We start from the raw sequence: 19,817 nt of genomic DNA, 5'->3' as shown, positions 1-19,817 counted from the left end.
TGCTAGGAATTGAACCTGGGTCCCCTGAAAGAACAGCCAGTGCTCTTAACCACTGAGCCATCTCTCTAACACGCTTCTTTTTTTTTTTTTTTTTTTTTTTTTTTTTTTTTGAGACAGGGTTTCTCTGTGAAGCCCTAGCTGTCCTGGAAATCACTCTGTAGAACAGGCTGGCCTTGAACTCACAGAGACAAATTTTGCCTGCTTCTGCCTAGGATTAAGTGTGCCACCACAGCCAGGCACTTCTCTGCTCTTATTGCAGGTATTGCATTTCAGAACCACCAGGGGAAGGCTTTGATTTGTAAAATCCCCAGTATCTCAGCTCCATCGCAGACCAATTAACTGAAGTCTCTGAAGGTGGATGGGCAGGATATCTACTGCAAAGCTCCCTCGGTGATGCTAATACGCAGGTGCAATTGAGAATTCCCACCTAGTGAGTGGTGGGCAGTCATCTGGGCGGAGGTAACTTCATAATCTTTAAGCCTAGGAGCCTAAGGTACTGAATAACTAACTGCTCTCTCTCTCTTTAAGGTACAGAGCCTTAATTTGGCAACTGTTCTAATTAACAGTTTAAAAATAACAGTCTAAAAACTGTTGCGTTATTTTTTTTGGTTTTTTTGAGACAGGGTTTCTGTGTGAAACAGTCCTGGTTGTCCTGGAATTCACTCTGTAGACCAGGCTGGCCTCAAACTCACAGAAATCCACCTGCCTCAGCCTCCCGAGTGCTGGGATTAAAGGCGTGCGCCGCCGCCGCCGCCGCCGCCGCCGCCGCCGCCGCCGCCGCCGCCACTGGGCAAAACTGTTGTTTTAAACTGTTAAAATTAATAGTCTAAAAACAACAGCCGCCGGGCGGTGTGGCGCACGCCTTTAATCCCAGAACTTGGGAGGCAGAGGCAGGTGGATCTCTGTGAGTTCGAGGCCAGCCTGGGCTACAGAGTGAGTTCCAGGACAGGCGCAAAGCAACACAGAGAAACCCTGTCTCGAAAAACCAAGGGAAAAAACCAAATAAATAAATAAATAAATAAATAAATAAATAAATAAATAAATACATAAATACATAAATACATAAATAAAATAAAATAAAATAAAATAAAATAAAAAAACAGCCACCAACAACCCTTGTCTCCGGGGTGGGGGTGAGTGTGTGGGTAATATGCAAAGGAAACCAACACAGCATCTCAAGGATCTATTGGTACTCCCATTTCCACGGTAGCTATTTTCCTCTTCGTTGTAACAGGCCACCTAACAAAAGCAGTTTATGGATGGAAGGGTTTATTCTGACCCACACTTGAGGCGACAGTCCATTGTGGAGGGGCAGGTTTGGAAGCAGAAGTGTATGGTTGCTGGTCACCTGGCACCTGCCCTCAGAAAGCAGAGGGATGAGTGCTGATGCTCAGCGTGTTTTCTCCAGGCTGGGATGGTGGGGTGACGCTGCTCACAATCCACCTAAGCCGGAAAACCCTCGCTAACATGTCAGGTTTGTCTCCTAGGTGATACTCTCATCTTGTCAGGCAGACAACAGAAATTAACCATCATGGTAGCTCTATCCTTTTAAAAAATATTTTATTTGCTGGGCGGTGGTGGCACACACCTTTAATCCCAACACTGGGGAGGCAACCCTCCCGCCAAATAACCAAATAAATCATGTATTTATTTTGCTTTTTTTTTTTTTTTGAGAGACAGGATTTCTCTGTGTATCCCTGGCTGTCCTGAAACTCAGAGATCTGCCTGCCTCTGTCTCCTGAGTACTAGGATTAAAGGTGTGCACCAGGCCTTTAAAATTGTTTTATTACACTTGTTTTATTTATTTATTTGTGTGCATGCTTGCACGTGCACGTGCACGTTATCACAGGTTGGAGAACAAATTTGAGGAGCCGGTTCTCTCCTTTCACTATTTAGGTCCTGCTGATTAAAACTCAAGCTACCAATCTTGGTGGCAGGTGCCTTTATTCACTGAGCCTTCTCACTAGCCGGACTGAAACTCTGTGTATGTAGTTGACAGTGGCCTTGAACTTCTAATTCTCTTCACTTTGTTGAATGTACAAAGTGTTGGGACTGCAGGTGTGTTCCAGTATGTTAAACAAATTACTCCAGCCGGGTGGTGGTGGCGCACACCTTTAATCCTAGCACTTGGGATGCAGAGACAGGCGGATCTCTGAGTTCGAGGCCAGCCTGGGCTACAAAAGTGAGTTCCAGGAAAGGTGCAAAGCTACCACAGAGAAACCCTGTCTTGAAAAACCAAAAAATAAAAAAAAATTACTCTATTAGCTGAGCCACATATACAACTACTTTGCAAATTGTATTTTGTTTGCTTGTTTTTTGTTTTTTGTTTTAATCTGTCTTCATGTACACCTTTATGCCAGAAGAGGGCATCACATCCCACAAAAGATGTGAGTCACATGTGGTTGCTGGGAATTGAACTCAGGACTTTTGGAAGAACAGCTAGTGCTCTTAACCACTGAACCATCTCTCCAGTCCTTGTTTTTTTTTTTTTTTTTTTTCTTTTCTTTTTTTCCCCTTTGAGACAGAGTTTCTCTATGTAGCTTTGGTGCCTGTCCTGGATCTCACTCCGTAGACCAGGCTGGCTTCAAACTCACAGAGATCCATCTTTCTCTGCCTCCCGAGTGCTGGGATTAAAGGGCTGTGCCACCACTGCCTGGAAAATTATGTATTTCTAATTTATTTATTCTTAGACAATTTCATACATATATATATAATGTAATTTGATCATATTCTCCAGCCCCCATTATCCTCTTTTATCCCTTTCTCCTCCCAACAGACCTCTTCCGCCCAACAAACCCCATCCAACTTTCATGTCTCCTGTGCATTTAATTAGGGTTACTTTCCTAAGCATTGGTTGGGGGAAGTGTTAACATTTAAAATATTGTGTGTGACATGTATATGTGCTCGTCAAGGTCACATCCCATTGGTGGAGGTCAGAGGACAACCTCTGGTGCCAGTCTTGTAAGCAGTGGCCAGGGATCCTTCGGTCTCTACCTCCTCAGTGCTGGGATTACAAATCTGTACGATATAAGCTCAGTGTTTGGTTTGTTTGTTTGTTTTACAGGGCTATAGAGAGCAAACTCAGATCCTTCTGTAACAGGGTCCCAGACCTTAGCACACCTAACTCCATGCGGGAAGTACCGTTCAGGCTGTAGGGCTCAGCATGTAGACAGCACCACCTGTAAAACTAAAACAAAGGTCTGATCTATGAAAGTCCATATAGTCCTGGGAAAGTCTCAAAATGTACTAACCTTGCTTCTTAGCTTCTGTAGTTCTGCTTCTGGCTAACTGTTCTTGTTAACGGAAGTATGTCAACCCATTAATTACACAGGGCCAAACACACAAGCCAGAACATGGTTTCTGTGCTTAAAAGCTCACCCTGAGAAAGGCTTGGGGCTGAGCTGGGATCCCAAGCACCCAGTGTAGTTGCTGGCCAGCTAATACTTTCTTTTGGCTTAAACCCATATCCAAGCAGTCTTCTCTGGTGAATACCCCACAACACTTACACTTGCTGGGCTTTACTGAGCCATATCTTAAGTCCCTGTTTGTTTTGAGACAGGGTCACTATGAAGCCTTGGCTGGCCTGGAAATCAATATAAAGACCAGACCGGCCTAGAATTCAGATATCCACCTGCCTCTGACTCGCAAATGCTAGAATTAAAGGCATGTATGACCTGGCCTGTTTGTTTGTTTGTTTTGGTAGATCTATTTTTAGTTGTTTCAAGAACCCCCATATGGACTTCCAGAGTGGCTGCACTAGTTTGTAATTCCCTCCCACGGTGTGTATGAGTCCCCCCATTGTCCACAAACTCACCAGCATGTGTTGTTTTCTAGACAACTGCCATTCTTATTGGGGTGGGATGGAATCTGAATGTAATTTTGATCTGCAATTTCTCTGACAGCTAGTAAGGGTGAACATGTTTTCATTTGTATATTGTGATTGTCATTTTTGTAAGAACAAAAGCATAGTTAATTTGAGGCAGCCTTTAAAAAAAGTCTGTGTCAAACTAGTACCTTTAAAGTAGCTGGTGAATTTGGGTTGATAGGTCTTCCCTTGGTCACTATTTCTTGTAAACTGGCACTAAAAATAATGCACATGGCATTTTTCTACATAAGTAAAGCCTGGCCTGTTTGTTAAGAGGCAGAATCTAACTCATAGTAATTCTCCTGCCTCAGCCTCCTGAGTGCTGGGATTACAGGCATGTGGCCTTAAACCCAGGTTTGCACTTGTTTGCTAACAGGATCTCATGTAACCCAGGCTGGACTTGAACTTCTGATTCCTCTCCATTCTTTTGTCCAAAAGCTACGATCACAGGCATGGTCTACCATGTCCAATTTCAGTACTGCATTTTACGTAAGGTTTGAGGATCTACAGATTTTGATATCGGGAGAGGGAAGGGACCCCCTTCCATTCCCACCTACCTCCATTCTCTCCAGGAGGAATGTCTGTTTTTCTTTAGTTTTTCCTCAATAGGTGGTGAGCTCCATGAGCATGTCGTTATTTTAAAATATTCACTTTATTATCTATCTATCTATCATCTATCTATCTATCTATCTATCTATCTATCTATCTATCTATCTATCTATCTATCTATCTATCTATCTATCTATCTATCTATCTATCTATCTATCTATTTATTTGGTTTTCCGAGACAGGGTTTCTCTGTGTAGCTTTGGAGCCTGTCCTGGAACTCCCTCTCTAGCCCAGGCTGGCCCCGAACTCACAGAATATCCGCTTGCCTCTGCCTCCCTCTGCCTCCCGAGTGCTGGGATGAAAGGCGTGGTCACCACCGCCCGGCCCACTTTATTTATTTATTCCTACCATCGATGCAGGATTCCCCGCGAGAACTCGATAAACCCAAGTCCAGCTTCATAAATGACCACATGGACATCCCCGCGGAGCCAAAACTCCCGCCACTTTTTTTTTTTCCCTTCTCCCCCTCGTGTCCCTCTCCGGGATTGATGGACGTCCCCCTCACGTGACCCGCGGCAGCTAGCGGGCCTGGGAGCCTCGGGAACCCACGTGGTCCCCGGGAGTGCGCGGGGGCGGCCACTGCGCACACTGCGCAGACGCGGCTCTCTGCGCAGGCGCAGACGCGAGCCCGGCGCACGGCTCCGCTGGCGGTTGGCGAGAGCGGGAGCGGGTGAGAGCCGGCGCCATGGTGGAGAAGGAAGAGGCCAGCGGCGGCGGCGGCGGCATCAGCGAGGAGGAGGCGGCGCAGTATGACCGGCAGATCCGCCTGTGGGGACTGGAGGCCCAGAAGCGGTGAGGGGCGCGGCCGGCCCGAGCCGGCCTGGGGGGCCCGGGGGAGCGGGTGGGGCCTGTTGGCAAAGCCGCGTCGTGATGGACGCACCTGGGTTCCCCAGTGACTCGGACAGGACGAATGGAGGGTGTTTCTGCAAAGTGTGGGAGGTGGTGACGCCCCCCCCCCGGGTGAGAGAGCGGGTGTCCTCGGAGGAGGCGGGGAAGAGGGAGGATTCGAACCCGAGGCTCCGCCAGAGTCGGCCACGGGTGGTGGTGGAGCTTAGGGCGTGAGAGAGGCGGGCTGAGCTCATTGACTTCCATTCGGTGGGAACCTGGGGTGGGCGCCCTGGGGACCCGGCACACCCCACAGGCTCCCCTGGGGAGGATTTGGGAGCGAGTCCTGACAAAGGGACGCCTGGAGAGGCTCAGAATGGCCGGATTTATTGAGCACATTGTCATGGGTCCTGTCCCGTGTCCCTCCACCCCCAACCCCCCAAGACAGTTGTCCTGGAACTCAGAGACCCGCCTGCCTCTGCCTCCCGAGTGAGTGCTGGGGTTAGAGGAGTGCGCCACCGCAGACGGCTTCTTTCCCGTTTTCCAATTGTTATTATTATTATTATTATTATTATTAGCTGGGCACGGTTTTGCACATCTTTAATTCCGGCACTCTGGAAACTGAGGCTGGAAACTGAGGCTGGTGGTTCTCTGTGAGTTCGAGGCCAGCCTGGGCTCTATAGTTCCAGGGCAGCCAGAGCTACACAGTGAGACCGTGTCTCAAAACAAATTAACTTGCAGAGATCCTCTTCCTTACCTTCCCAAGTGCTAGGGGTTACATGCATTCACCACCACACCTTAGCTCCTTAAACATTTTTTGGGGAGAAGTTTTAGAATGTGATGTATTTGTTGATGTGTTCATGGTGTGGATGTGGATGCCAAAGGACAACTTTGTGCTATTTCACCTTGATGTGGATTCTGAGGTTTGAATTCAGGTTGCCAGGGTTCCCCCCAGGCCTTCAAGACAAGCACTTCACTTGGTGAGGCATCATGCTTGGGCTACCTGAACATTTTTCATTGAACAGAATAGGCTCCTTCCCCACTTGAAGCTTACGTTCTGATGGGGACTGAGGACAGTATTCATAAATAATAAGGTTTCAAAATAATAAGGCTCCAAAGTAGTGGCACACACCCCAAATCCCAGCACCTAGGAGGCTGGGATGGAGGAGTGGGCTCCAGGCTAGCCTGCAGTACATAATGAGTTTGATACCATTCTGAGCCACAGTGACACCTTACCTCAAAAATCAAAAATACTGCCAGGCACGGCAGGTGGTACAAGCCTTCAGTCATGTCAGAGGCAGGCCAGGGCTACATAAATACACTCCAGTCAAACAGAAAACTGCATTGATGAGGTGGCTCACGCTTGTAATCCCACTGCTCAGGAGGTGGAGGAGGGAGGTAGATGCCATATAAACTAGATGTGTGGGTAAATGCCTATCATTTTAGCACTCAGTAGGTAGATGCAGGAAGATCAGAAGTTCAAGGCCAGTCTTGGCATGGTGGCACACACCTTTCTTCCCAGTGAGTTTGAAGCCAGCTGATCTACATTGTGAGTTCCAGGCCAGCCAGGGCTACATAGTGAGACCCTCACTTTAAAAAAAAGGGGGCGTGGGTGGGTTGGGAGCTAGAGAGGTAGATGATGGGGTAAGAGCACTGGCGGCTCTTACAGTAGCCCTGCATGTGGTCTCTCCAATCTACATGATGATTCACAACCATGTTTAACTAGTTCCAGGGACTCTGGGAACTGCACACATGTTTCACATATATACACTCAGATGTTAACACACAGACGTGTAAAATCTCTGAAGAAAAAAGGAATGACTCTACTTTATGAGATTGAAGCAAATGAGATAGCATAAGAACAACTACACACACAGGTCGGGCGATGGCAGCGGCTCACACCTTTAATCCCAGCCCTTGGGAGGCGGAGCAGGAGGATCTCTGTGAATTTGAGGCCAGCCTGGTCTACAGAGCAAGTTCCAGGACAGCCAGGGCTACACAGTGAAACCCCGTCACGAACAAACAAAAAGAACAACTACACTCAGAAGACATCAGTAAATTCTCTGCATCATTAGACAAGTCTGTGTTAGCTGGGCGTATAACTTAGTTGATAGAGTGCTTGCTTAGCATATACAAAGCCCAGGTTCCCTCTCTAGCACTGCATAAAAAAGGGCTCAGTAGCTCATGTACTTAATCTCAATCTCATCTCTCCTTCCTAAAAAAGAAAAACACTCTACAAAGATTAGAAGGTCATTATGGGCTTCTAGGATCCTTTGATGCCAGGGTCCTCTGTTGGAAGTAGCCTTAGTTCCTGTGAAGGGAAGCTGATTTGGCTTTAGCAGGTCAGCAGGGGAAAGAAAGAGTGTAGAATGAGCTGAAGTGAGAGGATCCACAGGATTGAGTTTCCAGTAAGCAGCTCGCAGAGAGACCATTCAAATCTTTGAACAGTGTGGTAAGATGTAGCTCACATTGTAAGAGCTCTGTCTGGGCTGATCAGTGGTTGCAGAAGGGGCCTAGCATATGAAGCCCTGAGTTCTACCCCCAGTAGGGCAAAGAAGACATGTCTTTGAAATGTGGGCAGTAGATTGTGAGGGACAAATGGAGGCAGGGAGGCCAAATGTATTTCAACAGGGTCTCCTGTAACCCAGGTTGGTCTTCCATTCAGTTTGATCACCGTGAACTTGAGATCCTCTTTGCCTCTACTTCTGTCTCTGGAGTGTTTGGATTACAAGGGTGAGCCACACCTCATTTATGCTGTGCTGGAGACGGAATCCCGTGTTTTGTGCACGCTAGGCAAGTACTCTGCCAACTGAGCTATAGCCACAGCTCCTTTGTTTTTGTACGTTTAAGAAGCAGGGCCGGGTGGTGGTGGTGCATGCTGTTAGTCCCAGCACAGAAGGCAGAGGCAGGTGGATCTCTGAGTTCCAGGACAGACAGGGTTACACAGAGAAACTCTGTCTAGAAAAACCAAAGAAAGAAAGGAAAAAAACAGGATCTTGGGCTGTTGAGATGGTTCGGTTAAGAGCACTTAACTACTCTGTCAGGAGACTGAAATGCGGTTCTTGGTACCCATATGGCAGCTCACAACTTCCTACAACTCCACTTCCAGGGGATCTAGCTTTCTGTGGCTCCTGCACACCACATACGCGCACACACACACACACACACACCCAAAAAAAAAAAAAAGGAAAAAGAATGACATGCAAGCAAATACAGCAAAGTAATTAATAAATCTTCTTATTTTTAAGTAAAGAAACAGGGTCTTGCTTTGTTCTTCTTGGGTTCAAGTAATTATCTTTCTGCCCCAGCTTACACAGCTGGAACTACATGTGCTTGCTTACTCCTGGGTCCTGTTGAATTTTGTGGGTGAGAACTGATGATTTGCATCGGTCAGGATATAGTTTGGGCAGGGGAAGACGGTACACTTCTGTGTATGTTGTGCATGTTTTTCAACTCAATTGTGCCTCACACAAACTTTGTTGGCTACAGTATTGCCACTGAAAGCTTGTGTGTAATTTTTATGCTCATGTCCTTCTGTAGGATTGATTCCTAGATGGAGAATTGCAACTTCAGAGATTATGAATAATAGCTACTTCATTCAGTGCTGAATGTGTGCCAGGTAGTGTTTTAAGCCCTTTTCATGTAACGAGCCATAAGTAAGCTATAGTCTCTGGGGCCCTGGCCTGTGTGGTTAAGATTACAAATATGATACTCATTTTTGATTGCTGTTGAATAAAGCGAACAATTCCAGACCACTTGTTCTGAAGAGCTATGTTGTAATGGTTGTGGGGTGGGGAGCAGGAGAAGCCCTTCAGTTACCCGAGACTGGTCAGAACCCTTTTCTTTTTGTAAATATGTACACATAGCAGCCTCTTTTTAGGGTTTTCAGTTCTCTGTGTGTTTTGAGACAGGGTCTCACACTTTGTCTCATTACAGGTGTGAGCCACCTCTCCCAGCTAGCTAGCTTCACTCTGTACTTTTGATCCTCCTGCCTCAGCCTCCTGAGCAGGTGGGATGACAAGTCTGCTCTATTAAACCTGTTAGAGACCTTTAATGTTGCTGCTGCAAGGAAAGTTCTGGAGAGGTCATTTTCCCTTGAGTGTGCCATGGTAGGAAAGGCCCCCAGGACTGGCTGGGCAGGTAAAGGCATTTGCTGCAAAACCTGACAACATGGTTTCAGTCTCAGTGGAAGAACAGAATGGACTCCTGAGTTTCATCTGATCTCCACATATGGGCATGGCATACATCCACACAAAATAATAGAAATTTAAAAAGAAAGGCCTGTGTGTTAACATTTTCTCATTGCTGTGATTTGTTTTGAGGGTACAGTCCATTATGGCAAGAAAGCCAGGCAGCAGGGATGTGTGACAGAGAGCTGGTGGTACTGCAGCTAGTCAGGAAAGGTCAACAGTCAGTACTCTGTTCCCCGCCTCCTTTTTTTTCTTTCTTTCTTTCTTTTTTTTTTTTTTTGGAGACAGGGTTTCTCTGTTGTAGCTTTGGAGCCTGTCCTGGAACTCACAGAGATCCGGCTGCCTCTGCCTCTCTAGTGCTGGGACTAAAGGCGTGCGCCACCGCTGCCCGGCCCCTGCCTCCTTTTTAAACTTACTATTTTTGTTTGTTTTGAGACAGGGTCTAGGAAGTAGCTTGGTAGACCAGGCTAATCTTGAACTCATAGAGATCCTACTTGCTGCTGCCCCTGAGTGCTGGGAATTTATTTATTACTGAATGTCTGTGGGAGGTTAGAGGGCAACTTTGTGGACTTGGTTCTCTACTAACTTTTTGTGGCTTCTGAGAATAGCACTCATGTCCTCAGGCTTCCATCCTCAGGCAGAAAGCACTTTTGCTTGTAGAACAAGAGCCTCTCTTTGTCTTTTTTATTGAATGGGGATCCACTCCACTGATGGTGTCACAGTCAGGGTAGGTCTGCCATCTTCTATTGAACTTTTTTTTTTTTTTGAGACAGGGTTTCTTTGTGTAGTCCTGGCTGTTGTAGAACTAGCTCTGTAGACCAGGCTGGCCTCATTCATAGAGATCCACCTGTGTCTGCCTGAGTGCTCGGGATTAAAGGTGTGTGCCACTGTCATTGCCCGTCCCATTGAACCTTCCTATAAATGTCACAGGGCCAGGCTGTGGTGCCGCACACCTTTAATCCCAGCACTCGGGAGGCAGAGCCAGGCGGATCTCTGTGAGTTTGAGGCCAGCCTGGTCTACAAAGTTAGATCCAGGACAGACTCTAAAACTACACAGAGAAACCCTGTTTCGAAAAACAAACAAAAAACCCAAAACCTGTCATAGAACATACCCAGAGCTGTGTGTACATGGTGATTCTAAATCTAAGTTGTCAGTGAATATTAACCAGCATGGGTGCTGAGGAATAGCACTGGGGTGAGGGAGCTTGAGTAGGCTAGGGAGGAAGAGGTCATGTGTTGAAGAGAGTGTGAAATGTGATTTTGAAGTCTGGAGATGGAAAGCTGAGGGCATGCTGGGGGGTAAGGAGGTAAAACTAGTAAAGTAGTGTGTAGGTAAGTTCTGAACAACTAAATGTCAGCTGTAGGTTTTTTTTTTTTGAGACAGGGTTTCTCTGTGTAGCTTTGCGCCTTTCCTGGAACTTGCTTTGGAGACCAGGCTGGCCTCGAACTCACAGAGATCCGCCTGCCTCTGCCTCCCGAGTGCTGGGATTAAAGGTGTGCGCCACCACCACCTGGCTGAGCTGTAGATTTTATCAGCTGGCAATGAACTCAGTTGCTTATCTTCCTTGTGTGCATGAAGCCCTGGGTTTGATCCTAGTACCACATATGCTGGGCAAGAAGGGTGCACACCTATTAGTGTACTAGAGATAGAGAGAGGCAGGAGGGTCACAGTTCAAGGCTGTCCTCTGCTACATAGTTTTAGGGCAACTTGGGGTGAATGAGACCAAGTCTCAGTTCTTTCTGTGAGTGGGTGCTGAAAATACAGATTCAAGTGTATGGCTAGCCAGGCTTTTATAATGAAGGTGGGGGGGGGGGTTTGAAGAGTTCAGTAAGTCTCTGTTAACACCTGTGGAACATTTGTTACATGCCAGGTATTGCTCTAGAATCTAGATGATGCTTTTGTTTGAGATCCTGACAAGCTTGAAACTCAGTTTGATGACCAAGATGGCTTTACATTTGCAGTTATGTGCCTGCATTTATCTGCCCCCTTTTTTTGAGATAGAGTTTCTCTGTTTAGCCCTGACTGTCCTGGAACTCACTCTGTAGACCAGACTGGGCCTCGAACTCAGAGATTTGCCTGCCTCTGTCTGCCTCTTGAGTGTAGTTGGTAAACAATAAGTGCTTGTTTGGAAACCATGGGGGAAGGAGAGAGCCAGCCAACTTCTAAAAGTTTACTGTGTTCTCACTCGCACATGTACACACCACACAAACTTTATCTATCTATCTATCTATCTATCTATCTATCTATCTATCTATCTATCTATCTATGTGTGTGTTTTGGAGACAGGGTCTTACTATGTAGCTCTGGCTGTACTAGAACTTGCTATGTAGACCAGGCTGACCTTGAACTCACAGAGATCCACCTGCCTCTGCCTCCTCAATGCCAGAATTAAAGGTGAGTACCACCAAGCCCGGCTAAATGATAACTTAGAGTTTCCTTTTGAGAGTATTCCTTTCTACTACATAGTCATAATGTTGGCTGTCATATGAACTAGTGTGGTGTGCATCATCATGCCTTGCTGATTCTTTTTTTGTTAGAAAGACTCAAAACTCAGGCTGACCTCAAGCATAGGATAACCTTGAATTCTAAGTACCTGGGATTATAGGGTGCTCCCCCACCGTGTCCAGCTTTGTTTTTGTTTGTAGCTTTAGAATTATATCGTGCCATAACCAAGGCCGGCCTCAAACTCTCAATCCTTCTGCCTTAGACTCTAGAGTGTTGGGATTGCAGGGATGCACCCCAGCACTCTGATGACTACTATACTTATTAAAGGCTCCTAAATGTAATTCTGTGTAAGCAAGCACTCATGATCATCAGAGTAATTTTGGAAAAGAGCCCCTGGTGGTCTCCAGGTGCTGGCACTTGAACAGAGCTGGTCTGCTGTGTGACAGAACCAGGACAGCAACACTGGGGTTGCTAGAAGCCTTGAATCGCCACAACCCCAGTGTGGCTGTGATGGACTGCACTACCTGGTCCTTAGGGCCTTGTCCAACAGTGCAGAAGCAAGGTCTGAATTGCCCTCTCAGACTTGATAAATTCTGACTTTGGATAGTTGTGGATCAAGACTTTCAGGATACTGTGAAACAATCCTGCCTCTCACAACTGGGTTACTTATTATTATTATTATTATTATTATTATTATTTTGGTTTCATTTTCTTTCTCTTGACAGAGATCAAAGCAGTTCCCCTACCCGCAGGTTGGCCTCAAACTTTCTGTGTGGCCAGACATGACTCCGAACCTACCCCCTTACCCTGTTTCCACCTCCCCAGTGCTGGAATCACAGGTGTGCACCGACACCTTCTCATTCTTAAGCACACTTTCATGCTGTCATGCGTTCTGCTTGTGTGCTCCAGATTAAATAATGTTCCTCTTGCCGAGCTGGGGTGATACTTCATTGCTAAAGCACTTGCCTTCTATGCAAGAGCCCTGAGTTCAGTACCCGGTTCCTAGTAAATATACTTGCCCTCTTCAGCACCTCTTTGGATGTCATACTAGTCTGAGGGTACACGTACATAACTACCCCAGTCTTCTGCTAACTGTGACATGATCTCACCACATGCCTTAGAATTGAGTCCAGACCCTCTAGTGCCCACCAAGCCCTCATGCCATGCCCCTCACTCTCATACCTGGCATGGGTTCCTTGTGCACTGCTTTGCAGCCTCTGTTCTTGCTGTGTCTGAAACATGTTGAGCCCAGACATCCTTTTCCTGAGCTTGTGTGTTTACACGTTTAGTTTTCTACAGTTGGAATGATTTCCTTTCAACTATCTGTATGTTGATAGTTATGTATTTCCCTTTGATTAAAAAGCACCTCCTCCAGGTTTCTTTTTGTTGAGACAAGGTCTCTGTAATCAAGTCTGGACTGAGCTTCTGGAGATCCTTCCTACCTCAGCTGCTTGGTCTGAAAGGTTTTCATCATTATCACTGTTCTGTTTAAAATTCGAATCTTCCTTTGTCCTTTTTAAAATTTTATTTCTTTGTGGTTCTTGGGATCCATGTAGGAGCTCATGTGAAAGGCCAAATTCTACCACCCCAGCCCCATAAAACTCTTCAAGTCTGTGCTTGAAGAGCTACCTTATGGACTGCTGTTTGCATACTGTAGATAGAGAAGGTGCATGTTATGGTAGGTGCTCAATAAAGAAGTGATGTTCTAGGCTGGGTGGTGGTGTTGCACGCCTTTAATCCCAGCACTCGGGAGGCAGAGCAAAGGGGATCTCTGAGTTCGAGGCCAGCTGGTCTACAGAGCGAGTTCCAGGACAGGCTCCAAAGCTATGCAGAGAAACCCTGTCTTGAGAAACAAACAAACAAACAAACAAAAAAGGAGTAATGTTCTCTGAAGGATTGTTTGGAACCCATTTTCCTAAATATGAAGGTTCAGTGGTGCTTCAGTGTGTATAGTGAAAATAAAGTGTTTGTTATTGTCCTGTGATTGAACACATCCCACTGTTTGGAGTCATCAAGTTAACATAGCCTGTGTCTACAGGCTTCGAGCTTCCCGGGTGCTGATTGTCGGCATGAAAGGACTTGGGGCTGAAATTGCCAAGAATCTTATCCTGGCAGGAGTGAAAGGACTGACCATGCTGGATCACGAGCAGGTATGTTTCCCTCTGCTCGCCCTGTCTCCCCTCAAGATGCAGTGCTGTGCGTGCTGCGGTGCCAAGCCAGGTCCGGTGGCACTGTGCTGGTAGACAAAAGCCTTGAGGCCTATGTACGGCCCTCACTCCTGAGCTGCTGATTCAGAAATTCTGGGGTGGTTCAGGAATGGGTACATTTAAAAGATGTCTCAGCCGGGCGGTGGTGGTGCACGTCTTTAATCCCAGCACTCAGGAGGCAGGGCCAGGAAAGGCACAAAGCTACACAGAGAAGCTACACAGAGAACCCTGTCTCAAAAAACCAACTCCCCCCCCCCCCCAAATAAAGATGTCTCATGGCACACACCTATAATCTCAACACTCAGGAGATTGAGGCAGGGTTGTAAGTTCAAGCTTGGTGTTTACTACGTAAGTGCAACTCTCAAAAAAAAAAAAAAAAGGACTTAATCTTGGTGTAGATGGTTCACTAACATTGCTTTGAGAGAAATACTGAATCAGAGAGAAGGTGTATAGACTGCTTACACAGAGGAGAACAGTGAGCATTCAGTATTGACTGAGCAGGGTGTGGAGGAGATACTAGAGCAGCGCCTGGTTCTGGTGCAGTGTCTCCAGCCTGTCCTTCCTTCAGGGTGAAGGTGCTTCTTTACACATCTTCACGCCTCAGGGACATGTAGGTTTTCTAACAATTTTTGTTTCTTTGCTTGCTTCTTGGTCTTTCGAGGCAGGGCCTCACTGTGTAGTTCAGGCTGCCTTGGAACTTGCAGTGTAGCCTCAGAGATGCATGAGACTGTCTCAGAAATCTACAACTTTGTACTGCAATACAAGAGGAACATGGGCTTCACTTGCTTAGTGTTACAGCCACAACTTCTTTTATTTGTTTGTTTTGAGGCACGTTCTTCTCTATGTAGACCAGCCTGCCTCTGCCTCCTGAGTACTGAGATTAAAGGCATGCTTCACCATGCCAGGCAGCTGCAACTCTTTTTAAGACTAGCTCTCAACTATGTAAGAGCTGGCTTGGAACTTTGTATGTAGACCAAGCTGACTTCAAACTCACAGTGGTCAGCCTGCCTTTGCCTCCATAGTGCTGCGATTTAAAGGAATGCACCATTGTGCCTAGCATTTTTTTTTTTTTTTTTTTTTTTTTTTTTTTTGGTTTTTCGAGACAGGGTTTCTCTGTGTAGCTTTGCGCCTTTCCTGGAGCTCACTTGGTAGCCCAGGCTGGCCTCGAACTCACAGAGATCCGCCTGGCTCTGCCTCCCGAGTGCTGGGATTAAAGGCGTGCGCCACCACCGCCCGCGTGCCTAGCATTTTTATTGTTACTGAGGTAGAAAGATTTCAGTTAGCTAAAGCTGACCTCAAACTTCAGCTGAAGGTAACCTTGAACTTCTGATCTTGCCTCCACTTTTCCAGTGCTATTATTATAGGCAAGAGCTACCGTACTCTATTTATGAAGCATTGGCAGTCAAACCCAGGGCTTTATGCTTGCTAGGCAAATACTATGCCAACTGGGCTATATCCCCAACTAAAAATTGATTTTTAAGTTAAACCTAAGGGGAGAGTGGCATGGTGGTACATACCTGTAATCCCAGCACTTAAGAAGCAGCTGCAGGAGGATCGCTGCAGGTTTGAAGTCATCCTCAGTTACATATCAAAACTCTCAAATGACAAGCATTTAAAAATGAAAGAAAACCTAAGGAAATACATTTGTGTGAGCAGGCAGTCAAGACAGAGGACATGTCTAAGACTACAGTGCCCTCTACAGGCAGGAGCACATCCAGAGGATTAGTACACCTGCCCAGACACTTTGTAACTGGCAGCTCTTGGTATCGAAAGTATAAATGGGATTTCCCAAACCATTATCTGGCTGTGGGACTCCAGTGGGTCCATCCTATACCAGGAGGTGAGTGAGTGGTTCTGATGCCATGTCAGAAGAATACCAAGGGCTGTCCAGTGTTGGGAGGCACAGGTGGATTTTCTTCCCCTACCTGGAGGACCACAGTGCCTTCTCCTTTCTTGAGGTAGTGGTCCTCAACCCCAGCTACATTGTAGAGAACCCGAGCAGTGATAATATAAAAGCACTCCAGGGTTAGAGTTAGGCATGGTTTCTAACGGACTTCCTGCAGTCTAGTGCTGGTCAGCTTAACTAGCTCAACTCCCATCAGATAAATTTAACAGTCCATAAATACACCATGCTTTTCCTCCTGCAATTTCCCTAAGAACACCCCTGGGAGGCAGTGGTGCAAAATAGTTTAGAAGACTGTGGAATCATGTAGACTTGGCTATAGGGTCAGTGAATTGTTTGTGGAATTTTGCTTACTGACGTGAACAGCCCTGAGATAGACTTACACACAGCTGTATCTCAGAGGGCCTTATGGAGACTAGAATGGCAGAACATTATGTGGTAGGTGTTATCTGTTGGATGATAAGCATCTATATCACGTTTCTGTACATGTAGATAATAACAGTCAGTGGTTGAACCAAGATTGAATTGAGGATTTGAGTCTAACCTGAATTGTCCAGGACCCTTGCCCTTAATCATAGATTTCAGCCTTGCAGTAGGGAATGATCCCTGAAGAACAGAGGGTTGGTCTGAAAAATTGGTCCATTTTCTTGATATTAAGGAAGAATGTGTGCTTTGGATAGTTAGTAGGTGATTGGGGTGGTGGTGATGGGAGGTGACTTACTGCTTCTGGTGAGGTGGTGAAGTCATTTGCTGAGTTAGATGTTTTGTGAGGAATACTTGGAGTGATATGGAATCTGCTTACTAGTAGCCCTGGTCTTTGAGGCTCTGCTGACATCTACCTTTAATAATGAAGTCAATTTCTCTGCTTGCCTCCACTCCCCCACCTGGGGGGTTGGGGTATTCCTCCAATATAGGGAGGTCAGATTTAGGGTCCTGTGTGCGCTAGAGAAGCACTTTACTATTGAGCACTAGTAACCAGTTGTTCTGTTAGCAATTAGATATCTGAACAAATTTAAGCCAGGTATTGTGGCACATGCCTTTAATCCTAGCACTCGAGGGGCAGGGGCAGGGGCAGGAGAGTCTCTGTGAGTTCTGGTGGCCAGTCTGGTCCACCAAGTGAGTTCCAGGACAGCCAGGACTGTTACACAGAGAAACTCTGTCTTGAAACACACACACACACACACACACACACACACACACACACACACACACACACACCAACAAATTTAAGTAAAGGAGACATTAGACTTTAGAGAGAGTTTCTCTTGTAAACACAAGGGGGTGCTATTTAACCATCAATGACCAGTATTAAAGCCTCAGAAGGAAGAAGAGCAGGAGTCTGTCTTAGAATTTCTATTGCTGTGTAAACACTGACCAAAAGCGACTTGGGAAGAAAACACTATATATATATTTCAGCTTGCAACTCTGAGGTCACACCCCATGACTGAGGGAATTCAGCGCAGGAACTCGGGAGGCAGAAACTGAAACAGGTCGTAGGGAACACTGCTTACTGGCTTGCTCAGCGAGCTTTTTTATACAATCTAGGACCACCTGCGTAGGTGTGCTACTACCCACACTAACCTGGGCCCTTCTACATCAATCATTAATCAAGAAAATGCCCCACAGACCTGCCTGTAAGCATTCTGATAAAGGCATTTTCTCAGTTGGAAGTTCCTCTTCCCAAATAATTCTAGCTTGTGTCAAGTTGACAAAGAAAAAAAGCAAAAACTAAACTAACATCACTGTTCAACTATAACTTCTCTAAACATCCCAACTTGTAAAAGTCCCATGGTAGTTAAAAATTCAAACACTTTGAAAGTTTAGTTTCTTTAAACTTGCAAAATACCTTTCAAGATTTCTCTTAAATACCCAAACTTCAACTGTGTGCTCCTGCAAAATTAAAAAAAAAAAGAAAGAAAGAAAAGAGTAAATGCTTCCCCGCTCTAAGAGGGAAAAAACCTGAGTGCAGTTACAACAAAATCAAAGTCCAACAACAGTGTAAAGCTCAGTGCCAGACTTCTTTGACTCAGGATCTTCTGGGCTTCAGAGATCTTGAGGCGCTCCATTCCATAGCTACTACAGTCCTTGTTCCTGGCATCTCTATGGCAGCTGGGCTGTACCTTCACCACAAGCCCCTCCTCTGACCCTGCTGTACCTCAGCTGCTCTGCTCTCTGTGACACCTTCATGTCTTCAAAAGCAGTACCTCTGGGGGACTCTCACACATTGTCGAGTTTGGCTGCTAGCACAGGTGTGGTCTTGGCCACCTCCGGACCACAGCTTCTGTGTGCTGACCCTGAACAAATACTTCCTAGAAGATTTTGCCTCAGTGATGCTGGCTGATCTCTGTTTTTGTTTTGTTTTGTTTTGTTTGAGACAGGGTTTCTCTGTGTAGCCCTGGCTGTCCTGGAACTAAGCAGACCAGGCTGGCTTCAAAATCAGAAGTCTGTTTCTGCCTCTGGAGCACCAGTATTAAAGGCATGCACAGCTGTGCGTCGTGTGTCCCCCCCCCCCCCAGTTTCTTTAGATTGGGTTTCTCTGGGTAACAGTCCTGGCTGTCCTGGACTTTTATAGATCAGGATTGCCTTGATCTCACAGAGATCCACCTGCCTCTGCCTCCTGAGTGCTAAAATTAAAGGTGTGTTAGCATACCCAACTTAGACAGATTTCTGTAGGAACAATAACAGTAGTTGGTTGTGGGCATTTTAGCATCCTTATAGGCTCAGTGTCTTTGAGATTTATATTCTAGAAAGACTCAAGAATTAAGGAGAAAATTTTTTTCTTAGGTATCTCCAGAAGACCCTGGAGCTCAGTTTTTGATTCAGACTGGGTCTGTGGGCCGAAATAGGGCTGAGGCCTCTTTGGAACGTGCCCAGAATCTCAACCCCATGGTGGATGTAAAGGTGGACACTGAAGATATAGAGAAGAAGCCGGAGGCATTCTTCACTCAGTTTGATGCGGTGAGTCTCTTAGTGTAAGCCTGTTGGGAGAGTCAGCAAGTTCAAGTCGTAGTGGAAGCTCATTGTGGGTTCACACCTGTAACCCCAGTGCTTGGGATCAGAGGCAGGAAGGAGGGCTGCTCCAAGCTTGAGGCCAGCCAGGACTACATAGAAATTCACTGTAGGTGTGCTAGAATTTCCTCTCATGTACATTTATAAACTTGTGTTCTTTAGGCTTGACACATTAAGTATGCTTCGGTGTAGGTCCAGTCTGTTGGACCTCTTGTGGTTGTTTGTGAGAGGTGCCTGCTGTCTACTGGCTGCTTCTCTGTTTGGGCTTATGTTCCCCCAGACTAGATTTCAGCATTAGTATTTTATCTTCCTTCAGAATCTTTGCTCATGTGTTCTACTAAAAACTTAAGTCGTTGATTAATTTTGTTGCCAGCTGCACTTACTTGTTAGAAATATCAAGCTGCAGCTTGTGTTTTGTGTTAAGAAAGAGCATACCTAGCCAAACTTGGTGGCACATGCCTATAATCTCAACATTTGGCAGATGGAATAGATCAACACTGAGTTTGAGGCCAGCCTGGGCTACATAAGACTCTGTCTTTTGTGGGGTAGGTTCTGAGCAGGGTTTCTCTGTGCAGCCCTGATTGTCCTACAGCTTGCTCTGTAGACCAAGCTGGTCTTGAACACAGAGATCTGCCTGCCTCTGTCTCCCAAGTGCTGGGATTAAAGGTGTACGCCACCATGCCTGGCTGACTTTGTCTTAAAAAAGTAAAGATAACCAACAACCAACATCTATCTAATCTTGATGTGTCTGTGTCCTTTTTAA

At 46.1% G+C, this 19,817-nt stretch overlaps 1 protein-coding gene across 1 annotated transcript in view; it reads left to right on the top strand.

Moving 5' to 3' along the window:
- The first annotated feature begins 5,029 nt into the window (after nt 1–5,029).
- The window catches only part of Sae1 (SUMO1 activating enzyme subunit 1), a 53,687-nt gene continuing 38,899 nt past the window's right edge, over nt 5,030–19,817 (top strand). Inside the window, exons 1-3 of the mRNA XM_006991459.4 lie at nt 5,030–5,266; nt 13,974–14,085; nt 18,830–19,003. Of these exons, the coding sequence (XP_006991521.1) occupies nt 5,160–5,266; nt 13,974–14,085; nt 18,830–19,003 (393 nt within the window). The 5' untranslated portion in view covers nt 5,030–5,159. The remainder of the gene's footprint in view (nt 5,267–13,973; nt 14,086–18,829; nt 19,004–19,817) is intronic.

Source organism: Peromyscus maniculatus, chromosome 1 (assembly GCF_049852395.1).
Source record: "Peromyscus maniculatus bairdii isolate BWxNUB_F1_BW_parent chromosome 1, HU_Pman_BW_mat_3.1, whole genome shotgun sequence".
In the NCBI taxonomy this organism is placed as follows: Eukaryota; Metazoa; Chordata; class Mammalia; order Rodentia; family Cricetidae; genus Peromyscus; species Peromyscus maniculatus.
Note: the sequence above shows the minus strand (reverse complement) of the source record. Positions and strands in the feature narration are given on the sequence as shown.